Genomic DNA, 24,902 nt, shown 5'->3' with positions numbered 1-24,902 from the left:
CCCCTACAAAGCTAAACCCAACTCTTTAGTCCATGTTTTCACTTCCCCTAATCTCCTACTTGCCAAAAGCTGTGTGGGATGGGGGTGGGGAGACTTTTCCACAGATGCACACCCCCACCCCCCACAGCCAAGCCATGGTCAGAGAGAGCCAGGTTGAATGTGCCCCATGCAAGGAAGGCCATCTTGCTGAATTCCATTTTACAGATGTGACAGGGAAACAGAGGGTGGAACCCCTCTCTTCCATGAGATAGATGGTGTGTATACTATGTTGAGGGTCCCAGTGTTGATGGACAGACAGCTGCTGGAGAGATGGTGCTCACTTTCTCCCTACTCCATCTGAGAGGTCCAGTAAGTTGTGTGAATAAAAAGCAAAAATATATTGGCAAACATTCCCCTCAGAACTCAAGCCATTCATGTGCCCAACTGTCCTGCACTCCCTCTCCTTATCATCATCAGCAAATGTCAAGGTCAAGGTCAAGGGACGATGCCCTCTCCATGCCTTGGGCTGAGGACGGAGTCTGGCTGCAGACACACCCCCAACCCATTCCCATGCTCCCTTTGGTCACACAGCAGAGGGCAGGGACCACCGTCTTATTTATCTTGGTAAAGTCAGCCCTGAACATAAAGCCTGGCATGCTGGAAGGCACTGGCCAAATGCTTATTGCATTGGAGGTAGGTCAAAAGGAAACACATATAGGTCAGTAGAATTCCTGGAAAAAGTAGAACTCCAGCCAAATTCTGCTCTTCAGACTGGCAGATTATGTGTACATACATACACACACACAGTCACGGGAAACATGGACTACTGCCACAAATCACAAACAAACTGCTGGCTCCTGCAAGGACAGAGGGCTGGGAAAGGTGCGGAGAGGAAGCGGAGGGAGAAGGCGGGGGAGGGGTGGAATTAATCCTGGTGAACCCCAACAGCTGACCTCCCAGGCGGGAGGTGGGCCTTTAAACTCAGGGGAACCCAGCAGGTAAAGGTAAGGAGGTCACTCTGGGTCACAGTCCATCAAAGCAGAGGACAATGAGCTTGCCTACTCTCCAAGGGGCTGACCCTTGGCTCACTTCCTAGGAAGAAATCATTTTCAAATTGAGATATGCTGTGGAGATTTTTTTTCCTCCTAGCAAAACTCTTCCCTTTATTTCACTGGAGTATCAAAAAGATGATATCTTTTTGATATTGAAATAGCAAGGCAGAGAATCTAATTGAGCAATGCCTCATTTACCCAACACCATCAGGAAAGGAATGACGTATTCTACACAAAAAGGGCATTTTGAGAAAGCTGAACCTTTTAAACCTTTTGATGGAAAGGTTTCTAAAAGTCAGTCCTACGCTGCCTTCATAGAACTGAATATAAATTCAACCTTTCGGGGATGAATCAGAGTCATTATAAAAATCAGTAATATGGAATTTCTTAGAAGTCAGTGTTTTAGGACTATGTGTCCCTTGATTAAATGCTCTTAAATTTCTGTGCTTTCATTTCCGTTGTAGATTGACACATAATGGGTTTTTTTCCCCTCTCAGAATATTAGTACCCCCTCTTTTCTAAGAAGTATCTCTTTCGTCCCCTTTTAAGGGCTGCATTTAAGGTGCTGTAAGTTAGGAATTCAAATGGCTGAATCTGTTAGGACTGGAGATTCAACAGTCAACATGCCGCTTTTCCAGAACTCCCTCCCTCCAATGGGTCTGGTGCCCTTCAGGGGAGGTCCTTCCATACCTCGTGTCTCCCAGTCTATGGGCCTTCATACATCAGATGATATGCTCTGTCTCCCCTCAGTCGACAGTAACCTGATTAGGGGTGACTATGGGGACTGTGACATATTTTCATATTTTCTCTGTATCCTTAAAGTCCAGTCAGGGCCCAGTATATTAAGGATATTTGGGAACTGTTTGCTAAATGAACCTGTGAATGTAACAAAATAAAGTGAATTGACTCTACTCCTATGGAATAAAGGGCACAGGCTTTAGAGCATGAGCTTCATGAAAGTGTTTACACAGCTCAGAGGCCCTTGAAACTTCTGAATTTAGTTTTGTTCCAGAGAGTCAGGCTACTACAAAGTATCCACAAGTAGTTTATTACATCTAATTTTCCTTTTTAAACTGTGCTTTGTGATAGCAATGTTTTGATCCATTTAAAATGTCAACTATGGGTCTCCAGCATCTCTGTCACCAGAAAAAGTGGAAGTCAGTGGGCATTCATCCCTTTGAAAGAGTCTGTGCACCAGAAAAGAACTGAAGGCCACCCAAGCATTTTACTTCACCCTTCACCTCATCCCAACACACCTCTTCTCAGGGCTCAGGATGACTGCACATAGCACCTGCTTCCCAACCTGCAGCCTCCCTTGGAAAGCTATAAAAGCCGGCCACATTTCGGGTCCTACTTCTGCATCAGTCAAAGCGGGGACCCTGGGCAGGGGGGGGACATCTTGTTCTAGCCCTGCTTTAGACTGTTTTCAAATACCGACACCCTGCGCTGAAGAAAAGCCACCCTAATCCCAGGGTCACGGTGGAATCTCAGGATGCCCCAGCTCCTCCAAGGTGACCAGGAACTGCTGTTCCTTCCCAAGACTACACAGACCACACTGGTGTCGGTCGAGGTCAGTCCTCACCACGGAGGCAGATGAGAGAGAATGGAAACACAACACAAGCTGGTGGCAAGCCAGGCAAGCCCCCCCCTCCCCTGTGGCAGCACAAAAGATGGAGTCACAGAATACCGCAGATGAGAGGCTCAGCCTGGTGCGCCAGCCAAAATGCTGAAGGGAGCTTCAAAAGGAGAAAAAAATAAACCAAAATGACTTGCAGAAAGCCTGGGGGCAGTCAGGAGAGCCCCTGGTTAAGCAAGTGATGAGGTCGGCGCTGAGCCAGAAGCAATGGAATGGCCCCGCTTGGAGACACAGATCAGATCATCTTACGCTTCTCCTGGGCCGACAGCCCCGTGCTGACTTCTTCAGCACTTTGTAAAGCACGTTGATCAAAGGTTCATTATTTTTTATCTGTTCCAAACAAAAAGGCAAATATAACAAAACGTAACAGGTGAGACATCAAAAGACACTTGAAGGAGTCAGAATTTGGGGAACTGGCCAGGGGAAACCTTAAGGAGGATGTGTGCTGTGCAATTCAAATGATCATGTCTCAGTCTGGTAGTGCTGCTTCCCAGCTGCTGGCCTTTCCAGACTTCCGTTCCCTCGCCGATAAAATGGAGGACAAGAAGCTCTGCCTGAAGCATCTTTGTGCAGGCTAGTTTATGGGGGAGGGCCAATGTCAGGGCCCATTTCCTTCCAGTTCCTCCTGCAGAAGGCAAGAGGAAACTTTGCTTCTTCCTTTGTCCTCCTTCACCTTATGCCGTGAGACACTGAATCACTAGGATGGCGCTAGGCATTAGTCTCATCCCTGCCCCATATTTTCCACCTTCAGTCCCCCAGACCCTCGCCTCCACACTATGTTCATCTAAATAATGATGTCTTACCAGTGATCCCAAATGCTTACAGCTCCTTTGAGGGAACACTGTCCCTACCCGCTCAAACACTGCATCTCAACCCTGGCTGAACACCAGCATCACCTAGGTGGTTTAAAAAAACACAAACTGATGCCTGAGTCGCACTCCAAGAGACTCAGATATAAATTAGTTTGGGGTGGAGGCTGAGCATCCAGATCCTTTAATAGCCCCCCTTGGATGATACTGATTTGCAGCCAAGACTGGGAACTGCTACTACTGTAAAAAGTGATTCTCAAACTTTAGTATCACCTGGAGGGCTTGTTAATACAGCTCACCCTTGAGAACATGGGTTTAAATCATGAGGGCCCACTTATATGTGGATTTTTTCCAATAAATGCAGTCCAGTCCTATAAATTTTTTTCTCTATGATTTTCTTATCATTTTCTTTTCTCCAGCTTACTCTATTATAAGAATACAGTCTGTAATACGTATAACATACAAAATATGTGTTAATTGTTTAGTTATCGGTAAAGCTTCCTGTCAACAGTAGGCTATTAAAAGTTAAATTTGGGGGGATCAAGTTATACCTGGATTTGCAACTGTGCAAGAAGTTGGTGCCCCTGACCCACACAATGTTCAAGGGTCAACACTATTCAGATTTGCTGAGCCCCACATTCAGAGGTTCTCACTGAGCTGATCTGGGGTGGGACCCAAGATTTTGCATTTCTAACAAATTCCCAGGTATTGCTGATGCTGTTGGTCTGGGATCACACTCTGCGAACCATCGCTTTGAAACAATGTTTCTCAACTCTGGCCATACATTAGAAACACCTAAGGGAGGTGTTTGGTTTTTTTAAAAGGGAGTTTGGTTTTTTTTTTTTTTAATTTAAAATTTATTTATTTGAGAGAGAGAGAGAGCACATGTGAATGGGAGTGAGAGGCAGAGGGAGAGGGAGAGACTCTCAAGCAAACTCAGCGCTGAGCACGCAGCCCAACACAGGGCTTGATCCCACGAGTCATGAGATCATGACCTATCTGAAACCAAGAGCCAGACGCTCAACCGACTGAGCCACCCAGATGCTCCTGTTTATTGGTCTTTGAAGAATAATACCTGAGTATTACCAATTAGATCAAAGTCTCTAAAGGGTAGGGTCAAAGCATGAATATTTATTTTTCAAACTCCCCTGGTTGTTCTAGTTCATGGCCAGGATTAATAATCTCTGCTCCAGAACAACCGATCTCAAACTTCTTTTTGCACAAGAATCATCCCAGAGCTTGATTAAAAAACAAACACAAAAAAGCAGAATTCTGGGCACCATTTCCAGAGGTTCTAATTTAACAGAACCCCCTGAATCTGTACTTTAAAAAAAAAAATCAAGCTCCCAGATGATCTTGAAATAGATGGTGTCCTAGACCACAACTTAAGAAACTTGGCCCTAGAAGCTAACTCTGGAAACAGACCCTGCACAGAGCAGCCCTGATCTCAGGCTCAGTCGGGAAGCCGCTAGAGGCCAAACGATCAGAGCCCCTGGCGACATATCCCTCAATCCAGGAACAAGAGCCTCTGTGGGGTTGGCGGCAACCTGCTCTACCTATAAAGGCACCACCCGAACAGCAGCACATACCCTTCCCCCCACCTCCCCTTCCCAGCTGTGCTTCACAGGTGCATTAAAGCAATCTAAGCTGTCAACGACAGTGACCCCCACACCTGCTTCTTCCGACCTAGCCAGGGTATACGGTTCTGAAGAGCAGAACCATGATGCCAGAAACAATTCAGTGACTACAGCTTTAGGTGGGAAAAGTACATGGTACATGGAAGAAAGGAGGCAGGAGTAAAGTTAGACCCTGGGTTTAAATTCCAGACCTATCACTGTGGAAGTGACCTCTCTTGATACTTGGATTCCTGCTTATTAGGAAGGTGGGGAGAATCATTCCTATTGCTCGAAGCTGCTGAGAAGACCAAGTGCAATAATGAATAATGGGCACCCAACCACCACCAGGCAGGAACAGATGCTTCATCAAGGTGGAGCCCTTTCCATCCTGGCACCACCAAGTAAAACGCCAGACAAGTAAACATTGTGCAAAAAGAATGTTAATCCAGAGTGTCTTCTAAAAGAATGCAGTACACCTTCGTTTGAGCACTTGGCACCACAACAGAAAGGCTCACGTTAGGGAGAAAAAGCTCCCACCACATGTGGGGAAGCAAACACCACCAACTGATTCTGGAAGCTGAGCATCAGCTGACTGCTGGTGGTGGTGGTGGTGGTGGTGGTGAGGGGAGGGTTTGGATCCTTAAGTCTGTGGCCTTTGGAACAGGGACATAGGGGAGCCTAGGCCAACCAGCTGGGGATAGGGAGGCTGTTTTTCTCCAGCTAGGCTTCCCTCCTTCCTCTCCCTGCCCCAAGAACCCAGAGGAACCTCTCACAAGCAGCTGGGCATGGCGGGGCTGTGTCACCGCTATCCCCACACCCCGGCTGGGCTTCAGGGCCCATTCAGCTGTGTCCACAGAGGCCCTCACCTCAGGGACCCAGGCTGAGCTCCGCATCAGCTCATTTTGTTGAGCATGTTGCAATCTCAAGAGCCAACGGGCCCTGGGGTTTTCCTGCACAGTCACGCACCCTGCTTGCCCCGTGGGGCTCATCTAGCTTCGTTTGCACCCCAGAGATGGGGGGGCTCACCACAACCTGAGCAGGCCCTTTTAGAAACCCCTCTACCTGTAGCTGCTATCCACTTGTCTTTTTTTTTTTTTTTAATTGAAGTACAGTTGACACATGCTCTCCATTTGTCTTCATTCCCCCTTGCAGCTACAGAAGACACATGGTAGCATTTCAGAGCTTTGTCGACTGTCTCTGTCTCCTGAATTACCCAGAACTCTCTTCACCACTCTGCAGTGCAGCTGTGCTAACTGCTGCTGACTTTCTTGTTTCTGCCCAGCATGCTTTCCCATTAGGGAACCCCTCCCTCACGCCACAGGGAGTCTGGGTTTGCAAGTGGCCACCCATGGGGATGCTGGGCTGGGAGAAAGTGAACTTGGGTTTGCACGTGGCCACCTTCCCTGCCATGTGGGCACAGCCCACACACCAGGAAAACTAGAACATTGGTGACATGGCCTGAGCCCCTGGGATGTAGCCCTTGGCTAAAAGAAGCAGTATATTCTCTTTGGCTTATTAGCGGGTTGATTTGGGTTTCAGACACCTTCAAACAAAAGCATCCTGCCTAATACATCCTCAGCCATGGTTCTATAGGCCCTCAACACCTCTGCTTTGCTTCTAGTCCTTTCTTCATCTGGGTCCTGAAGTGAGACACCATCTGGGAACCCTATGCCCCAGCTGGGTTTGAGCAGAGCAGAGCAGGTTCACTGCCTCCCTGATGTGGGGACTCTGTACCTTGGAGAGAGGCCAAGGTGGTGCCAACCTTTCTGGCAGCCACGCCAGACAGACAACTCACACACAGCACAAACCCCAGCATCTCCCTGCTACCAGTGCAGCTCATTTGGGGGAAGAGTTCTCTGAGAGGAGCTTAGCAACTAGAATAACAAAAATAAGACTGGGGAAACTCTGGTATCAACAGAGCTGTTTTCCATGACAGTGACAACTTCCAGAAAGTCACCAGTTAATGTTCTGGGTGCAGACAGCTCCTAGCTAGTGAAACACCCCAAGGACGCACCTTGCCTCTATCACATTAAACACACTTCCTGGGATAATGACCCCAGTTCAGTTCCATCAAAAACTGAAATGCCTTTGGGTCCACAGTAGTGGAAGCAGAATTTTAAGAGAGGCTGGGAGGCAAGGCAACTCAAGAGCACAAGTTTCAAGAGTCAGAGCTATACCTAAATACCAACTTCCCGGTAGCCACTTATGTGGCCTTGGGAAAGTCATTTACTTCTCTGAGCCTTAGTGAAAAAAAGATAACGCCATCTTCCTTCTAGGGCTACTGTGGGAGTTACATAATTTAACAGAAGTAAAACACACAGTGACCGTCACACATTATACCCTTTATTGTTACTAAGCTTTTGTTGGTAGTCAGGACACCCAAGGACTCCTGGCTCTGCTATCCTGTGCCTCAGTTTCTCCCTCTAAATCCCTTTTAACTCAAATTCTATGATCTTGAAATAAAACAGACCTGAACTGAATCTTCCCTCCAGGATCAGCTGTGAGTTTCTGCTCTCCCATACAAACAGGAATCAGAAGACAGAGATTTCCTATTACTCCAGCTCAGGCTCTCTAAGCTCTCTCTTGCAGCATGCACCAAGCACTCTGAGGACTGTTTCAAGGTACACCTGTGCTGCTGGGGAGCCAAACTTCTCTTACCAGCTCTCTTACCATGAACGTTCCATAAATACTTCTGGTTGACTGCATGGCCCCGGGGCAGGGGTGAGAAGAATTGAGAGCTAACATGGGGACTGGCTATTGGGGAGGCCAGGGAATGCAGACCAGGTGGTAACACAGGGCCGGCAAAGGTGGTGGACCTCTCTCCAGGTCAGGTGGGGTTGGTGAGCATGGTGAAAGGACCCTGCCCAGGATCAGAGCAAAGCAGAATGGGCTGGGCTGCACATTTTGCATCGTGAGGTATTACTACCATACTTATAATACTTATTCATGCTCTGTGTGATCTGTCACATAAGCTAGAAAATGTCCTGGTTTTGAGAGAACCCTCCTTGTTTTGCTCATATCAGAAAGCCAAGTCTGACTTTCGTTCACTGCACCCCTCCTTCCTAAAGAATCAGGAACATGGGCAGTCTGCCTCCTCCAGCCCTAGCCACACCACCCTCCCCCTGGCTCTCCTTGGCTCCCACTGTTCCCTTCCCTTTAATTTCAACCAACTCAAACTCTCTGGCTCTTCAAGGCTCCAAACACATGCCACCTCCTCTAGAAGCCTTTCCAGCATTACAGCCCACGGTGACCTTCACTATCTCAACTCTGAGCACTAGGCCAGACAGATCTTTGTAAGCTCATTACAAACAAGTCTGTGTTATTTTGGGAGATTTTCTTTTCTAACCAAGGCCATTTGCGAGTTCTCTTACATGTCCCTTAGGCTTCTCCAGAGCTGGTTACACAGCAAGTACTCATCAGATACGGAAGCTAACTAGTTGATTCCTAATCAAAGGCTCTGATCTTGTCTCAGTATGGGGAGGCCCCCCACCATCTGCTGCCGCAGGGCCTAATGTTCATCCTCTTGCTTCTACAAGGCTGGATGACAATCCCCATGTTAAAAATACCTCAAGCCAAGCACCCAGGGGAGCTGGGGGAGGCACACCCCGTGGCAGTCACCTGGGTGTCCTCCCACAGCAGCCCCCCACTCTCTCACGCGCACAGTTAATTAAAGGTCACATTCCTTCAGTCAATTTCATGGTTTAGGCTTCAGATGTGCTTTTCACAGTGGGAGCTTTCAGAGAGCTGTGGTAAGGGAACAATAGCGGCTCTCTTTCACGCAGAATGCCTCTCACACTTCTCCACCAGCTTTCTCTTGGTCTCTGTGCTCTGAAGGCTGATTTCGAGCCTGAAGCTTTATCACCTACAGGAAGGCACCCAGCGCTCATCTCCTGAATGCAGATGGAAGACTATCCATACGGGAGGCTCCTATATGGGAGACCACGGTGGGCCCCAGAGCTGCAGAATTCCATGTGGAACCTGCTCCCCCAGCAACAAAACCAAAAAATCCACCAAAATACTCGTAGCTGAAAACACATCAGTGGCACCCTATGAACCAAACCCAACCCCACTGGCAGCTCCGAAGAAGGAGGTAGTTACTATTTAGAAGTCTTTGGGTCCTGACCAAGGATAGGAAGAGATCAAGATCCTGTGCCCTCATTCCGTAAGGCTGAAATCTTATAGCAGAACTCACAAGGAACTGAGCCTAGAGCTCGAGGCAGTAAGAAATAAAACTCTTCTGACTTAGACAGGAGATGTCTTCATTTGGGATCCAGATTTGGTAAGACCTGCACAGCCTTTGGCTTTGAGCTCGGAAAGGTGAGAGAGTCCAAGGGAGACAAGACGCCCGACGTCCCTCACCTTTAGGTCCAAGTACTCCAGGTCCTTCTTCAGCTGGAGGTAGGTATCGTCGGCCTTCAAATGAAGCACAGAAAGAGAAAAGCCAGTTGTGAACACCAAGGGTTTCCAGAACTTGGGGCTTCGTGTGTGAATCACTGACATTACACAGCTTTGGGGTCAAGGCTGGCAGGCTAACACATCCAGGGCCATGGAGGAAGCGCAAATGTCTCAGTGTAGCTCAGAGCCTTCTTTCAGCACGGCGGATCTTGCAGGTCACTGTGGGGAAGATCCAGCTCGTCCCGCAGTTGGCTGGGGGGACAGTTTGGTGGGGAGGAGGGAGACAGCACACATACCACCACAGGGCTAGGAGAGCAGTGCAGCTGAGGCCAGCGGTGAGCTCCTGAGACAGAACTGGAGAGGTCTAGCTGGAAGAGGACATGCAACACCTGAGCTAGAGGCCCATCAATCACCAATGCTCCAATCCTTGTCATCAAACCTTTGTACTGGCCCACTTCACATGCATGAAGCAAAATGACCCTCTGATTAGTGTGACTAAATGCCCTGAAGGGGCAGGAAGAGGATCTGGGGATCCAGGTAGGTCCTGACATGACCCTGGGTTCTAGGATGATAAGCCCCAGGAGCTACTGGAAGTTTCAGCTCCCTTTGCTCAGCACAGGGCCATGTCAGGAGCTGGCTGAGGCAGTTTCAGTGTCAGACCTCTCTGCTTGCACGGTCTCTGACAATCTGTTGAGTTCTTCAGTGTAATTACCAGGAACAGTGAAAATAAGCAAAAGACTCTCTGATTTTCTAGGACCTGTGTTTCCCGTGTACAGACCACAGAAGCTGTTAGGCAGAGGGGCTGTAAAGCTTAAGAAAAAATGGCCCAGGCACCACTTTCTCAACCAGCTAAGAGGTCTCCCAGCAAACCGAGGCAAGTCAGGGCTGCGGGAGAGGGCCCTGTTTACATCTCTGATGTCAAACAAGGAAACAATGTGAGATGTTCAGGCTGGGGTTTTAAGCGTGAGACCTGAAGGACCATGGAGAGGGACACTGGTGACTTCCGAGATGCTACTTCTATCCCTAAACTGTCCCCTTACCCATCGCTACTTCCCCAATCAGCCCAGTCCCTATACACTTTCAACAGCAGTAAAGAGGACTGAGCAGAGGAATGTTACTAAAAATCCTCCAAATTCACACCTTAGGGGTTTTTCACATGTTCCCTTACATTCATTTTTCCAAGTATATTTCCTGAGTCCCTCAGGTCTCACTAAAACAGGACAGTTAAGGAAGGTGACACTCCTGTCATCTTCCTCCTCTGTCCCCTGCCTACTTTTGTGCAGCCCAGGGGGACCAATCTTGTATGGACATCGTTAAACTGCTCAAGATGGGGACGCCTGGGTGGCTCAGTCGGTTAAGCGGCTGCCTTCGGCCCGGGTCGTGATCCCAGGGTCCTGGGATCGAGTCCCACATCAGGCTCCTTGCTCAGCAGGGAGCCTGCTTCTCCCTCTCTCTCCCTCTGCTTGTGCTTTCTCTGTCGAATAAATAAAATCTTAAAAAAATAAATAAATAAATAAACTGCTCAAGATGCCTGGGAGGGCAATTCCCTGGCCACTCCTTGAGGAGCTTGCCTGCAAACTTCCATGTCCCAGAAGGTTTAGAACACTATGCCAGATAGGACCTGAATTTTGGCTCCAGCCCGCATGCCACTGGCTGAGGGATCCCAGGCAAGTCACTTCCCCCTCTGGACCCAGTGCCTTGCGTGTGGTAGTAACTCCTATCCTGCCTAACCTCTCCCAGGTACAGTGAGGTTCTCTAGGATAAAGGATGTGAGGATGCTTTTTCCATCAGCAGGACACTGTCCAGATCAGAGAGGGCACCCTGCCTCTCCCCTCCGGGTTGACACCAATGAAACACACCTCTCCACATCCCAAGGATGGCCACGGTGGCGACAAGGATGACAGCCAGCACAGCCCTTCGGACATGACCACACACCAGCCTGGCAGTCACTACTCACAGCCGGAGAAGCCACAGCTGAGGTCCCTCACACCGCATGCAGGCTCCTCCCCAGCACCAAGAGGCGTGGGCCCCCCCACCACTGTGCAGTGTCTGGCAATAGCGACCAGAAGCAAACAGGCAGGGAAGGAGGGAACGAGCCAGACAGCAAATACAGACTAGAGCGTGGGCACAAGAAAACATGGGCCGGCACGTCACTCCATTGCCCCCCACCGGGGTGGCCCCGGCCCTGAGAGAGCCCGGCAGCGCTGACCTGGCAGGCGGGAAAGGTCAGCTGGTGCTGCAGTAACTGGCGGACGGCGAGATTTCGCACACTGGCCAACCTGGCCTGGTGCCGCCGTAAGCGGGTGAGAAGCAGCGAGAGCTCCTCCAGCTGCAGGTGCGTAGACACATCACAAGGAAATTAGCCACCGCAGGAGCACGACGCTATAATTATTCTTCACCCCGGTGCCGGGACAGCACTGATGTGACACCATTAAGTAATTACTGCATTAATTCTCTAGGACAAATAAAGGCACTGGCAGAAAAGGGGCTGCAGGAAGCAGGTTTTTGTTTTTGTGGTTTTTTTTTCAGGAAACAGCAACCAACAGTGCAACCTCACCCCGACTCGAGCTTTGAAGACAAAGTTAACCAACCAAAGCCAAGACCTGGACGAGAGGAGAGGAGCTAATGGCAGAAAGGCAGGTGCCTGGGAAAACGCTGCCTGAAAGAGAAGAAAAGCCCACATTCTCCTTCACTTCCCCCAAGCTCTTCCTCTGATCTGGGGAGGACCCCAAGTCAGCTGGATGACACGGAGCAAGTCACTGGACTTCTCTGAGCCTCAGCGTTCTCATCTCTAACGTGGGGGCTGACAGCTGCCCTGCAGACTGCAGGTGACTGGCTCGGGGCGAGGGGGGGGGAAACACTGGCTGAGCCAGCACTTTGCAGGCGGTTGATACTCATGGGGCGGGGGAGACAAGGAGCGGCTTACCGATTTTCCATGGAGACTGGGAGCGCTGACTGTGTGGGTCATGTAGCCCATGGAGGGCATGGAGCGGCGGTCCACGTGAGAGGAGTTCTACAAGGGGGAGACAAGAAGTCAGCCTGTGGGCCGAAGCCTCTGCCCCCCTCTACCGGGGCGGCCTGCCGCACAGCACTACCCCTCTTCATCTGTGGGGGGGTCCATGTCTTTCTTACTGGGTTATAAACCATGGTAAATTGGGGGAGCCCCTTGGAGAGGTAAAGCTGAAGTTGGGTTATTATAAATTATTGAACCGACTGAACACAGATATCTTTTCCTGCAGACTTCCAGTTGGATGATTCTTCATCTCTTAATGCCTCAGAGTTCTCATCTGTGCAATGTGCATGATAATAGCACCTACCTCATCGGGTGGTGGTAAGCCTTTAGTACTGCACCTGGCACCTAAGAGTACCACAGAGGTGTCGCCTCTCCTTATTCGAAATTGCTCAAATTTGTGTTCAAACCACATGAGGGTCCTGGTGCCCTCATGCTGAACCCAGCTGCCTGGCAGCCCTCCGGAGTCTCACCTTGGTGGCATGGCCCCGTGCCTTCCTGGGAGAGCCCCCCAGTGAGATGTCCACGCTCCTCCGCTGATCTGGTGGCTTCACGGTGACCCTCTCTGCTGGCGTGTGCGGCCGCCGGGGTGGGAAGACCCTCGGGGGGCCCGGAGGAGGGATGTCAGAGGGAGACGGAGGCACAGAGATGGAGCGCGGCACCTCTAGCATGCTCCTGCTCCGGCCCTGGTCGGTGAACTCTGGGGAGCCGGCGCAGATGGGCGCCGTGGGGCTGCCGTGCCGGAACTGTTGGCGTTGCTGCCATTCATACAGCTGCCATACTGTGCCGTCCCGGTGCGCCCGGCGCTCCTCACTCGACATCTTCAGGTGACTGGCTCGGTCCTGCGCGTACTTGTAGTCACTCGGCAGGTTGCGGGGAGGAGGCGAGGAGCCCCCTGAGGGATGTCGGGAGCTCTTAGGCAGAGTCTGGTAGTTTTCTGGGAAGGACAGTGACTGGCTAGGACCCTGACGAGGAAGGGTCTGGTCCAGGGGCAGGCTGCAGAGAGAGGAGGAAGACGGGTAAGACGACCAGCACGGGATCTGCCAGGCTTCTGGAAACACGGCTGAGTAAACCCTCAGCGCCAGGCACATGAGGGAGCCCTGTAAGAACCCCCAAAGAACAATCAAAGCAGACGCTCAGGACCTCAGTCACTCCCTCCCTATGTGGAGGACTCCAAAACCGTTGTTCTCCAACAACCTGGGAGCATCAACCTCCCTACCAGGCAGCCTGACTGCCCCACACCCATCGCTTCAAGTACAAGGTGATGAAACCTGCCTCCTCCTCTCCCTCTCGCTGTCAGTCAGCTCTTCCAAATGGGTGTGTGTCTATTTCTAGGAAATGCCTCATAATTCCCCAGTCACCGAGACTTGTCCTCTGCTGGTATCCTCACACCAAATTCTGGAAGTTCTTAAAGGAAGTGGCTGGCACCAGCTCTTTTCTTTTTCTACTACTCTAGACCACATACTGATTTAATCATCTTCCCCCAGATCGCTCTGAGACCTTCCTAACCAGTGTCCACACTGAACAGTGTCAACTGCTTGGATCCAATCACTCCCTTGCTCCAAAAACGTCAATGACTCCCCACTGCTTATGAAAGAAAACTGAAACCCTTCAGCCTGGAACTCACCACTCTCTAGCACCTGATCCCAACCCACCTTGCAGTCCTGCTGTTTTCTCACTGCTTCTCCAACAGGACTGGGCTGGGGCAAGCCAGGCATCTAGGGCCCAACAGTTAAAGAGACACATTCACTCAGGTGCACCCCTGCACTTGCTGGGATCTAGGAATGAGAGCCTCACCCTAATCCCACCTAGCCTCCTACACACCTGGGCAACTTCTCAGAGTGGGAAAACACAGAGATAGCTTGACCTGGGTTTGAATGCTAGCTCTACCATCCACTGGCTAGATGACCCTAGGCAGCTTACTGGACTGCTCTGAGCCTCAGCTTCCTCACCTGCAGCATGAGGACAGAACTATCTCCCTCATAAGGCTGTTCTGAAGAGTAAATGAGACAAGTAAGAAAATGCAGGATCCATGCCTGATGCACAGAAGGTACTTCTCAATGGGTTCTCCCTTTCTACCTCTCCTTATTCTCATAATATTGTTCTGCCCTCCCCTACCTGTATGGGCTCCCCTTGCCCTATTCACCCAAATCTCACTCATTTTCCACGACACTCCTTCCAGAGAGGCCTTCTGCAGCCCTCAGGGCTCCCACTCTGCTCTGACCTAGTTATTATGTGTAGGAAACTTGTCCAAGGCCTTTTCATTGATGCAACCTTTTCATCCTTGCAAGACATCTCTTCCCCAGCCAAGCTGTAAATCTTCAGAGGGCAGGAACTGTATCTCACATTCTGCGGTATTGTCCACAGTCTGACAAAGTCCTGATGCATAACCAGCCAGCCATTGTTCTAAGCCAGTGCATCCAAAGTATGGTCTTGGACGGGCAGCATCAGCACCACCTGGGAACTCATTAGAAATGCAGGTTATCGGGCCCCACCCTAGATCTGCCAAGTCAGAAACCCTGGGGGTAGAGCCCAGCCTCCTGTGTTCTAACAAGCCCTCCAGGTGGCCAAGTTTGAGAAGTGCTATTCTAATTGTTCTTAAATTCATCTCATTTAATCACTTCCTCACTATGACCTCATAAGTGTCTTTTATGTTCTCACCCTCCCTACTATAACATAGGGATACTAAGAACCCAACAGATTGTTGTGGGGATTAGAAATAGTTGTCATTCAAAAATGGGTTTTTTTATTGGTTTTTTTTTTTTTTTATTGTTTTTTATTGTTATCTTTGCAATTATGGGAGGTAATTTTAAAGATCTCTTCAGCCAGACTGGTCTAGTGTGTCCGGCTAGCGTGTCTGTTTGCCACTAGGTGGCAGGGTTTGCTACTGATTTCCCAAAGTCAGAGGGGAATGTGCGTCTGAGGAAGGGGCAGTGGCTGAATCCTCAAACAGCAGTGGTGGCAGAGGCAGAAACCAGGCTGGGGGCCTCCCCTGGGGACTCCATGACTTCACCAACCATTGTTCGCTCTGGCTGAAGAAAAATTCAGACTATGCAAAGTATGTCCTAGCTCTGCTCCCAAACCCCCTCAGTCTGGTTCCGCAGCCTGCTCTCGGTGCCTGCCACCCTGACAGTCAGAGTCCCCCACAGGGTGGGGCCCTAAAGCCCTGAGCTCATCCTCTAGCCTGTGCCCTCTGCTTCTGCATTGTCTGCCATATCTCCCAAGTCCTCACTGCTGGCCATTTGGTGGCAACCCCCAAAATCCCAGTGCAATGGTGAGCTCCAGAGGCCAAACCAAGATAACTAACCAAAGGTGGAGTGAGAGACACAAGAGGAAGGTTTGCAAGAAGAGGTAAAGACCCCCCTGAAATAGGTAGGAGATCCCCAGAGCAGCTTTGCCCGAGAGCAGATCCATTTGCTGGCCCCTAAACCCATCTTTACCCAAAAAGAAAGCTCCAGGTCTCCTGCCCTCATACCCTGCTCTGTGCCAAGGGGCCTCCCTGTTCCAAAAGGCACCAAACAGGATATTCTGATACAGCCACTACAAACTGGTCATATCAAAATGTAAAATCAATTTCTATAACCAATTACTTATGCAGAAGATATTCCTCACCCTACCCTCCACATCAATTGTGCAGGACTCTCACTTTCTACTCTGTTCCTCATTATAATAGTTGAGTCCTTGATTCCATTCCCACCTCTGCCTTTTTATTACAAGTATGTAAATTACTTGAAATACCAGGGGGGAAAAATGGAAGGCTAGAATTTCAAAACAATCTCTTAGAATGTAGAATTCTAAGGGTACGTCAGTCTGTCCTTGCAAAATATCATTCTAAAGGAGTTTAATGATGGGAAACAGAGTACATATCTCCAGTACTAAAGGAACAGTTAGAAATAATTTCTTATGTGGTCTAGCTCCACCAATACGAGATCATATTACAGTGCAAACAACTCTCCTTCCAATGTCTAATGTGCCCAATCTAACGAGACTGGCACAGTCTCAATCATACAAAGCACAGACATCCCTCTTTTGTATTTTCAAATGTTGGAGGCTCCTTCATTAAACAGCCAGATCTACTTATTATTTGACTGTAAGAGATTACAAATATACCTTTAAGGTAAACAGCAATTCTGAGAATGCAAGATGCAGTCCTTTCCAGATACAAGTGAATGATCAGAGACTCTGCACTTGGCTTACTCAGAGACAGACAGCTTTCTTCTCAAAAGGGTGTCTTCAATTCCTCACTTTTCCCTTTCAGCCCAGTGAGATCTGCTTCCATCACTAGAGTGAAGTTCCTCTTGCTGTGCGCTCAGTGACCTCCAAGGCCAATGAACTGTTTTCATCTACAGACCTCATGTCACCTTGCCCCTTAGACAAGAAAGGCTTAAACTTCCAGCTCCTATGCAAGGCAAGTCCAACAACGCTTTCCCCAGCCCTGTCATCTACTTGCAACTGACTTATCATCCTTTAGCTCCCCTATGTGCCCCCGAGCCCCAACTACAGGCCCTTGTGTGTAGCAGAGTAACACAGGTTTGTGGACTGCCAGAAGCAGTTACGTAGAGACATTTCAACCAACAACTTATAACGTAAGTATCAGTCACACAGCTTTTGAAAGTTCTTTCTGTGCCCCTGCCACAAAGGGTTTCTCACTGGCCATGTGACCTTTTCTGACTTGTTCCTGTCTTCCTCTCCTGCCTCCTGACCTAACTTCAAAATCCTAGCTCTACTAAGAAGGACAGGTCAGGTCTGCCCACGTAAGCCCATCAAGAAGCTCAGTGGAACCAAAAGCCCCAGTGACTGAGCAAAAGACAGCAGAGACCTTGAGGTTCCAGACACTCTTTCAGTGGCTCCCAGCCTCCTCAGAAGGCACCAGCCCCAAGGAGAAGTCCTCATTCCCAGCACAAACCGGACTCCTTCTAAATGAAACTCCCTTCAACACTCCAGTTTCCACCCTCCACCCCATCTCCTGCTCACACCTTTCACGGACACTGCTTTTGTCCACCCCTTGGGCTGGAGGTCCTCAGCATTCTGCCTTTGGCCCTCTGCTATGGCTCACTCTGAGCTAGGGATTCTCCAGCCTGGCTGGAGAATTATACAGTCAAATAAAAGCCAAAAAACTTTTGGGGTGCCTGGGTGGCTCAGTCGTTAAGCATCTGCCTTCGGCTCGGGTCATGATCCCAGAGTCCTGGGATCGAACCCCACATCAGAATCACATGGGGGGCAGGGAGGGGTGTGTTGTTAAAACTCCTGACATCCAGGCTGTACCACATCTTCCTATTAACCAAGCCAAACTGCTAAATGTCAGCTCCACCTGTGGCCCTCCTCACCTTCCTAGCCTCGATGAAGCAATTTACCAAGTCTTATACCTACCCAACCTCAACATCTGTGTGTCCTACCCATCCTCCTCAAAATCCTCATCATCTTCACTGCTTTGGTGTGGGTCTTCCCCGCCTCCTACCCAAGCTATGACCACCTTATACTCAATCATTGCCTCTTTCCAGGCTCTTCTCCATCTAAATCATCTTCCATATTATCACTGGAGGAAGGAGTTAACCTGAAACAGTAGTTTTCCATGCTAATGTGGGAGTGGACAAACAAGGACACTTTGGGTGGGGTATAAACTGAAACAGTGTTTTTGGAGGGCAATCTTGTAATAACTATCATAATTAAAATGGCATATATCCTTTGACCCAGTCACTCCACTTCAAGTAATCTGTTCTTTAAGTACACATGCACTTTATGCAGAGACAACGGGGCAGGGATATTCACTGCAGCATAGTTTGTAATAGCAAATGTTTGTAACCAACCTCACTGCCCATCAATAGGGAATGGTATAAATACCAGTGTAGATCCATTCAATGGAGTACTCTGGTTATTTCAAAGTAATGATATATGTCTATACGTGCTCATACGGAAAGACAGCCAAGATACATTCAGATATTTACATACAGACTTGCACATACACTGATACATTAAGTGAAAAAAGCAAGGTGAAGGACAGGGTTTATTTTTCTTAACAAGGTTGCTGGTCTTTAGGGAGTGAAAGTAGGTTTCCGAAATAAAGTAGAAGGACCCTTATTTTTCAATATTTATCCTTTGGTATTTGGATCTTTTTTTTTTTTTTACTTTGTGATGGATTACTGATTATTTGGGGGTACTGAGCAAAGGGAGATTTGCACATGTAGCTATGAATTTGGTGATGAAATTAGTAACTGGTACAAAGAAAACCAAGTAAACCACAAGCTTGAAAATTAACATCAAAAACAAAAAATTGTTCAACAAATGAAATTTAATTATAGAACACTATGGCCCAGCTGTGAATATTTATATTGTCATAATAATATAAAAACTGACTAGTGATCTGTACAAAAAATATGCTATATTGTGAAGCTAGGATAAAGGTAAGCGTATGTCTATTGGAAAGGCACAGCGGGGAACAAGAGACTTCAATCCTTATCTTCTATAGTAGAATGTCTACTGATAACTAAAATTGTAAAATCAAGAAAGTGCAGTGTAAGTATCTTATTTGGAAATACAGAAATAAATTGGGAAAACTACTGGAAGAATTGAAAGTGGCTGCCTCAAAGGCACAGAAATCAGGAGTAGGGACAGATGGGGGCCACACTACTTAAATCCTTAAACTATGTGCATACATTAATTAAAAAAAAAAACTTTTGGGGTGCCTGGGTGGCTCAGTCGTTAAGCATCTGCCTTCGGCTCGGGTCATGATCCCAGAGTCCTGGGATTGAGCCCCACATCGGGCTCCCTGCTCTGCGGGAAGCCTGCTTCTCCCTCTCCCACTCCCCCTGCTTGTGTTCCCTCTCTGGCTGTCTTTCTCTCTGTCAAATAAATAAAACCTTTAAAAAAAAAAAAAACTTTTAAGAGTAAGGGGTAACCAAAACTACCATTCGCATTTTGGGCAGGGCACATCAGAATCACCTGGCAGACTTCTTCACCGTATACACGGACCTGCTGTATTGGAGCTGGGATGTAGTAAGGACTGTCTAGCCTGCAAAATCTCCCCAGGTGTCCCGATGCCTCTTTCCTGCCAATACCCTTCAGACCATCGACGGCTTTCACAGGCCTCCAAGACTAAATCCAAACTCTTTAGCAAGAAATACAGGCTCATCTGAGCTAAACCCTTAGCTTTCCTATCCTCCCTAGTTCTGCTTTTACCTGCCCTCGCCTGCCCATATGGACTACAGTTGCTAGGAGGTGTGACACGTAAGAGAAAATAGCTAACTCATCATGAGTAGCTTCTCTCTGACCACACTGTCCCCTCTACCAGATCCCCCTTCTGCTGCTAACTTGTAAGTGTTGAGGTACCATGTGCTGACTGTTCCCAACCAGACCTCAAACCCCAACACTATAATCCATACCCAACTGTCTACCTGACATCTCCCATTGGATAGCTAATAGGCTTCTCAAACTTACTGTCCAAAATGGGAACCCTGATTTCCCCCCGATCTTGCTCCTAAGGCTTCCCTGTCTCAGCAACCACCTGGTTGTTAAGTCAAAACTCTAGGGATCATCCTTGTTCCTCCCTTTCTCTCATCCTGAGCATCCAACTCATTAACAAACTTTGCTGTTTCGACCTCCAAAATGTATCTCAAATCGTTCTCTTTCTATTTCCATTGTTACCATCCTGGACTATTGCAACAGCATCTTCCCAGGGCTCTTCTTCCTGAATTATTAATCAGATCACATCACTTACCTGCTTAAAACTTTCCAGTGGCTTCCCCTATTGCTTTTTCAAATAAAATCCAAATTGTTTTACCTTGAAGTAGGAGACCTGCATGATATAATGCTTGCCAGCTTTCCGACCTCATTCAGCAGTGAGGGCACTTAGAATCACCTCCCGGGGGGGGGGGGGTGTCTACCCAGCCCAGCACCAAGAATAGAAGCTTCTCTCCCCCATGTCCCTGGGAGGTAGCTTTCTGTTTTTAAGAAGACACAAAATTTGAACAAATGGAATTGACACCTGGTCAGTCCTAGGTGGGAATGGGAAGGTATCTTAGCTACACCACCAAAAGCCTTCCTTTTCCTAGTCTGTCCCACAACAATGTCTACCAATTCACTGGGGGATTTCCATTGTAATTTCTCCATCTACCCTCACAACTGCCCACCTAGACCAGATTAAAGAGGTTACACAACCTGCATACACACACAGCATCCCCACACACCTGGAAAGAGGCCGAGGCTATTCCTGCAGGAGCACTCCTGCCTCCACAGCCCACAGGGGGAAAGTCTGGGCTCCACCAACAGGGAGAATGTAGTGTGCTTTTTAGAACATGTTTATCAGGCAGGTCAGTCTGTGGCAGACTTGGCCTGAGCTCTGGCACATCCACTGCAGCCCCTCTAGTCCCCGGGGAGCTTTCTGAAAGCACCAGGGCTTCGCTATCTCTTCTCCAGTCAGTGGTTGGTTTTAGAAGCCCGAAGATGATGAAACGATTTACTGTCTTCATAAGGAGGACAAAACACAGCGGCTTCTGGAGAAAATGGGGGAAGCCGGTGACCCTGAATTCTTTACGTTCAGAAAAGCGCCCTTATTAATCTAAAACTATAATAAAATACAAACAGTGCTTTGCAAATAGCAAAAACTGCATGCCCCCCTAAATAATTAAAAACTGCTTCTTGAAGGAATCTGCTGTCAACAGTGCCTAAGCTCTTGTGTGTGCCTGGAACTGAAAATGGATCTGTATTTACTCTAGTTTCTACAAATGTTTCCTGGATGCGGAGAAGTAGAGGAAAGGAGAAGATGAGCTACTATGGACATACTGACTGTGTCTCAAGGCACCCTCGCTGGGGAGCCAAGACGCCACCTGATGTAATCTCACACAGGCTTGGGAGGTTCACAGACCCGGGGCTGCACCCTGCCTTCGCTACTTACTGTGTGCCCTGGGCAGGTCCCTTCACTTCTCCAAGCCCCAGTTTCTTTGTCTATAACTTGGGGATATCACCCCCTCCTTGCAGCGTTGCTACAGGAATTTACGGAGCTAATGGAGGTGGAGAGTTTAAGGCCTGCATGTCCCCAGCACGTGCTGGGGAAATGATAGCTCCTATTACATTATTATGCTCATGAGTAGCAGCCATCCTGAGTCCATTACTGACCTCCTGCCGTCCCCCTTCTGGGCTTTCGCCCAGTGTTCCACCTGGGCCAGGCTGCTCTTCTTCTGGCTGTGCTTTTCAGCGTTGTTCCTGGGAGGAAAGGCCCGTTGATACCCGCCGGTCCCGTTCTGCTCTCCTGGGCCATACATGGCGGGCAGCACCCCGTTCTTCTCTGCCCGCTGGGGCTGTGCTTGCTGGCCTCTCAGGCCACCAGGTAAGTCCACAAACAAGGCGTCCTCCTCAGCCGGTGAATATGGGGACCTGGCCTTGCTCCTGTCCCGCTTGCCCTCCAGTGGGTCCCTCTGGGAACGGTACCGTTCTTCCTCTTGCTCCCGCCTCTCAAAGCCAAAAGAATCCTCATGGCTTCGATGAGGACAATCCCTCGCGTGTCCAGGTCCCACGCGGCCACACTCTCGACAGGACTCGGTGTGGTTGGCCTGGGGGACCGCCTGCCGCTCCACCTTCTCCACATCCCTGCAATGACAGAGCCACATTCAGCCCATTCCAGACAGCACCACGGGCAGCCAAGACTCCCCAAAGAACACACTCTATACTCGAATTTCCTCCAGGGCTTTGCATGGGCTGTTCCCTCTGCCTGGAATACCTTTCACACCTAGTCCCTCATTCTTCCTGCCTGACTTCTACTCCTTTGGGACCTGGCCTACATGTTACCTCCTCTAAGAAGCCACTCCAGTCACACACTCCCACTCTAGACTGGGACCTTAGCTGACTCCACCATCACACTAACCACACTGGACCATAACTGTGTTTACTCATCTAACACCCAAGTAGACCATGAGTTCCCTCAGGCCAGAGGCCCATCTGGCCAATTACAATATTCCCAGAACTTCTATGCAATGACTGGTATAGAGTAGGTGCTTTATAAATACTACTGAATGAATAAATGATACATGTGACAATCTCATGCCTTTCCCTTTTGCTCTATGTCCATCTGTCTGGGGCAGTCCAGCTTGGATAGAAGGCTCCCGAGCCCAGGGTCTCTCCCACTGGCATCTAGCATAGCCCAAAGGACAATTAGCACATAATTAACATTCTCCCAAGATGCTGAGCAGAGAATGAACAGGCTCAGCAACCTCTTTAGATGACCTCTTACCCACTGCTCAAACAGGAATACAAGAACACAACAATCTTCTGAAGTATCACTAGTCAGATTTTAGAGATAAGGAAACTGAGGCACAGAGAAGATGATTTTTTTTTTTTTTTTTAAAGATTTTACTTATTTATTTGACAGAGAGAGACACAGCGAGAGAGGGAATACAAGCAGGGGGAGTGGGAGAGGGAGAAGCAGGCTTCCCGCCGAGCAGGGAGCCCGATGCGGGGCTCGATCCCAGGACCTGGAATCATGACCTGAGCCGAAGGCAGACGCTTAATGACTGAGCCACCCAGGTGCCCCGAGAAGATAAATGATTTGCCCAAGACCATAGTGCTGCAGAGCCCATCTGGTTCCCACTGCATCTCTGTATGTGTGAGATGGCCTACATATGTGCAGACCTAGAAACTGTAAAGGAGAATAGGGTGGGGGCCATCAGTCAGGTTGTGAACGGAGGCCAGAGGAAGAATTTCTGGGGGCATCGAGAAGGATTCCTCTTTCATGCCCTGTCTCCTACTGTAAAACCTTTCTACCCCACCCCCCTTTCCTTAGGGCAGGATCCTAGTTATATCTACATCCCCATTACTTGGTACCAGGGACAGAGCAGCAGCTCCATAGGCTTTGCAGAATTTAGACTGGGGAGGAAGGAGAACACACTCCAGCCCAGCCCAGAAAGACCAGAAAATTACCAAGGACCCTTGGCTGGGGCAGCCAGTTTCCTTTGGTAAAAAGGTCCTGGCCTTGCGATCTGTCACTCCTCAGATGGCCAAGCTCTCCATTTCAACATGAAAGCATACAATGGAAACGCTGAGGCATTTACATCTGAGTGGTCGCACCCCAGGCATCCTTACAACAACCTAGGAACCTCAGCTACCAATAATCAGCACAGACTCAGGGCAGAATCAATCCAGTCCGGAAGACAGTTAAAATATCAATGTAAAGTAACAATATAACCCCTAAGAAAAGCAATCACACATCTCACTGTCCATGTACTCTCCTGACTTTTCCATGAAAATCCAAAGCTTTGTTTAAAAAAAAAAAAAAAAATCAATTTCAGCATTTCGATTTTCATTTGGGGATCACCTCCCCCACTCCCAATCCATATGGTTTGGGTGCTGCTGACTACTAGTCCCTGTCCAGCTGAGGCTCCCAGTCTCAACGATTAGCTCGGGGGCTGACACATCACCTATTCCAAGCCAGTCAGAGTTAGTTCTGGGGCTTTGGTTGGAGCTGGTCTCGAACTGCTGTAACTAAATGGGAATCAACTATTTGAAAATGAAACCAACACCAAGGAAAGCAGATGGAGAGAAACAGAATCCTAAAAACTTGGCCTGAGCTCTGAGATTTAGCCATACCTAAACCAGATATCCTTGGACTTTTTGGTTGTGAACCAATAAATTCTCTTTCTCACTTAAGCTAGTTTGAGTTTGGTCTCTGTTACTCTTAGTGGAAGGAGTCCTATTACATCATTTGATAATGATATATTTAGATTGTGATCTCTGAGGGCCCTTCCATTCCTAATGTCCAGTTGGTCTATAAGCTCCAATAGTGGGAATATATGGGAAATATTCAGGGGCTACACTTTAAGAAAAAACAATTCTTACTGTACGTTCATTAAGGGACAACTCTTTCCCACAGTGTACATTATAGGTTTTAACTTTGTCCTTTCTTCAATCCTCCATAACTGCACCAGTGTAACCCCAACCGGTAGCCTTCAGGTTGCCTAAGTTAGCCTTTATCTTCTCTACTATTTCTCAGACTTGGGAAACCCCGCAGGGAGGCTGTGCTAAGGCTGCTGCCCAGGGAACTAGAGCTCTGGCTGCCCTTTGGATCACACCCCAGCCAAGTCACCGAAGCTTGATAACCCAGTTACTCCAATTGTGAGACCTAAGTAACTGTCCCTCGTTATTTCCACCCCAATGATAAGTCACAAAAACCAGGTTGTGAAACAAACATGCCACCCACATACATGACATTAGAACTAAAAGGAAAAGGGGGTTTCCTCAACTCCAGAATCCAAGGACTGTGGGTATGATGCCTCAGCCCAACCAACTGTACTGGGGATTTTCCTATCTTTACCAATCAACCTCCATGTATCTACTGAGCAACCATCTATCCCCACTGGGGTGGGCAGTTGGAGGTATAAGAAAGTAGCAGAGAAAACGGTCTCTGCCATCAAAGCCAGA

The 24,902-nt window shown here is 48.7% G+C and overlaps 1 protein-coding gene across 11 annotated transcripts in view; it reads right to left on the bottom strand.

The window, feature by feature from the left end:
- The window catches only part of PLEKHA7 (pleckstrin homology domain containing A7), a 209,604-nt gene that overhangs the window by 27,500 nt on the left and 157,202 nt on the right, over positions 1 to 24,902 (bottom strand). For 7 of the 11 annotated variants that reach the window (XR_004919342.2, XM_036098636.2, XM_036098638.2 and 4 more), the window contains exons 10-15: positions 21,609 to 22,079; positions 12,971 to 13,493; positions 12,414 to 12,500; positions 11,697 to 11,816; positions 9,452 to 9,505; positions 2,917 to 2,997 (exon numbers count right to left, since the gene is read on the bottom strand). Coding sequence is in view for 10 of the 11 variants with exons in the window: in XM_036098636.2 (XP_035954529.1) it covers positions 2,917 to 2,997; positions 9,452 to 9,505; positions 11,697 to 11,816; positions 12,414 to 12,500; positions 12,971 to 13,493; positions 21,609 to 22,079 (1,336 nt within the window). In the remaining variant the exon portion in view is untranslated. The remainder of the gene's footprint in view (positions 1 to 2,916; positions 2,998 to 9,451; positions 9,506 to 11,696; positions 11,817 to 12,413; positions 12,501 to 12,970; positions 13,494 to 21,608; positions 22,080 to 24,902) is intronic. The other 4 variants (XM_036098645.2, XM_036098646.2, XM_036098639.2 and 1 more) reach the window with 3 other exon arrangements.

This window comes from Halichoerus grypus, chromosome 11, assembly GCF_964656455.1.
Source record: "Halichoerus grypus chromosome 11, mHalGry1.hap1.1, whole genome shotgun sequence".
In the NCBI taxonomy this organism is placed as follows: Eukaryota; Metazoa; Chordata; class Mammalia; order Carnivora; family Phocidae; genus Halichoerus; species Halichoerus grypus.
This window is presented reverse-complemented; position numbering and strand designations above follow the sequence as displayed.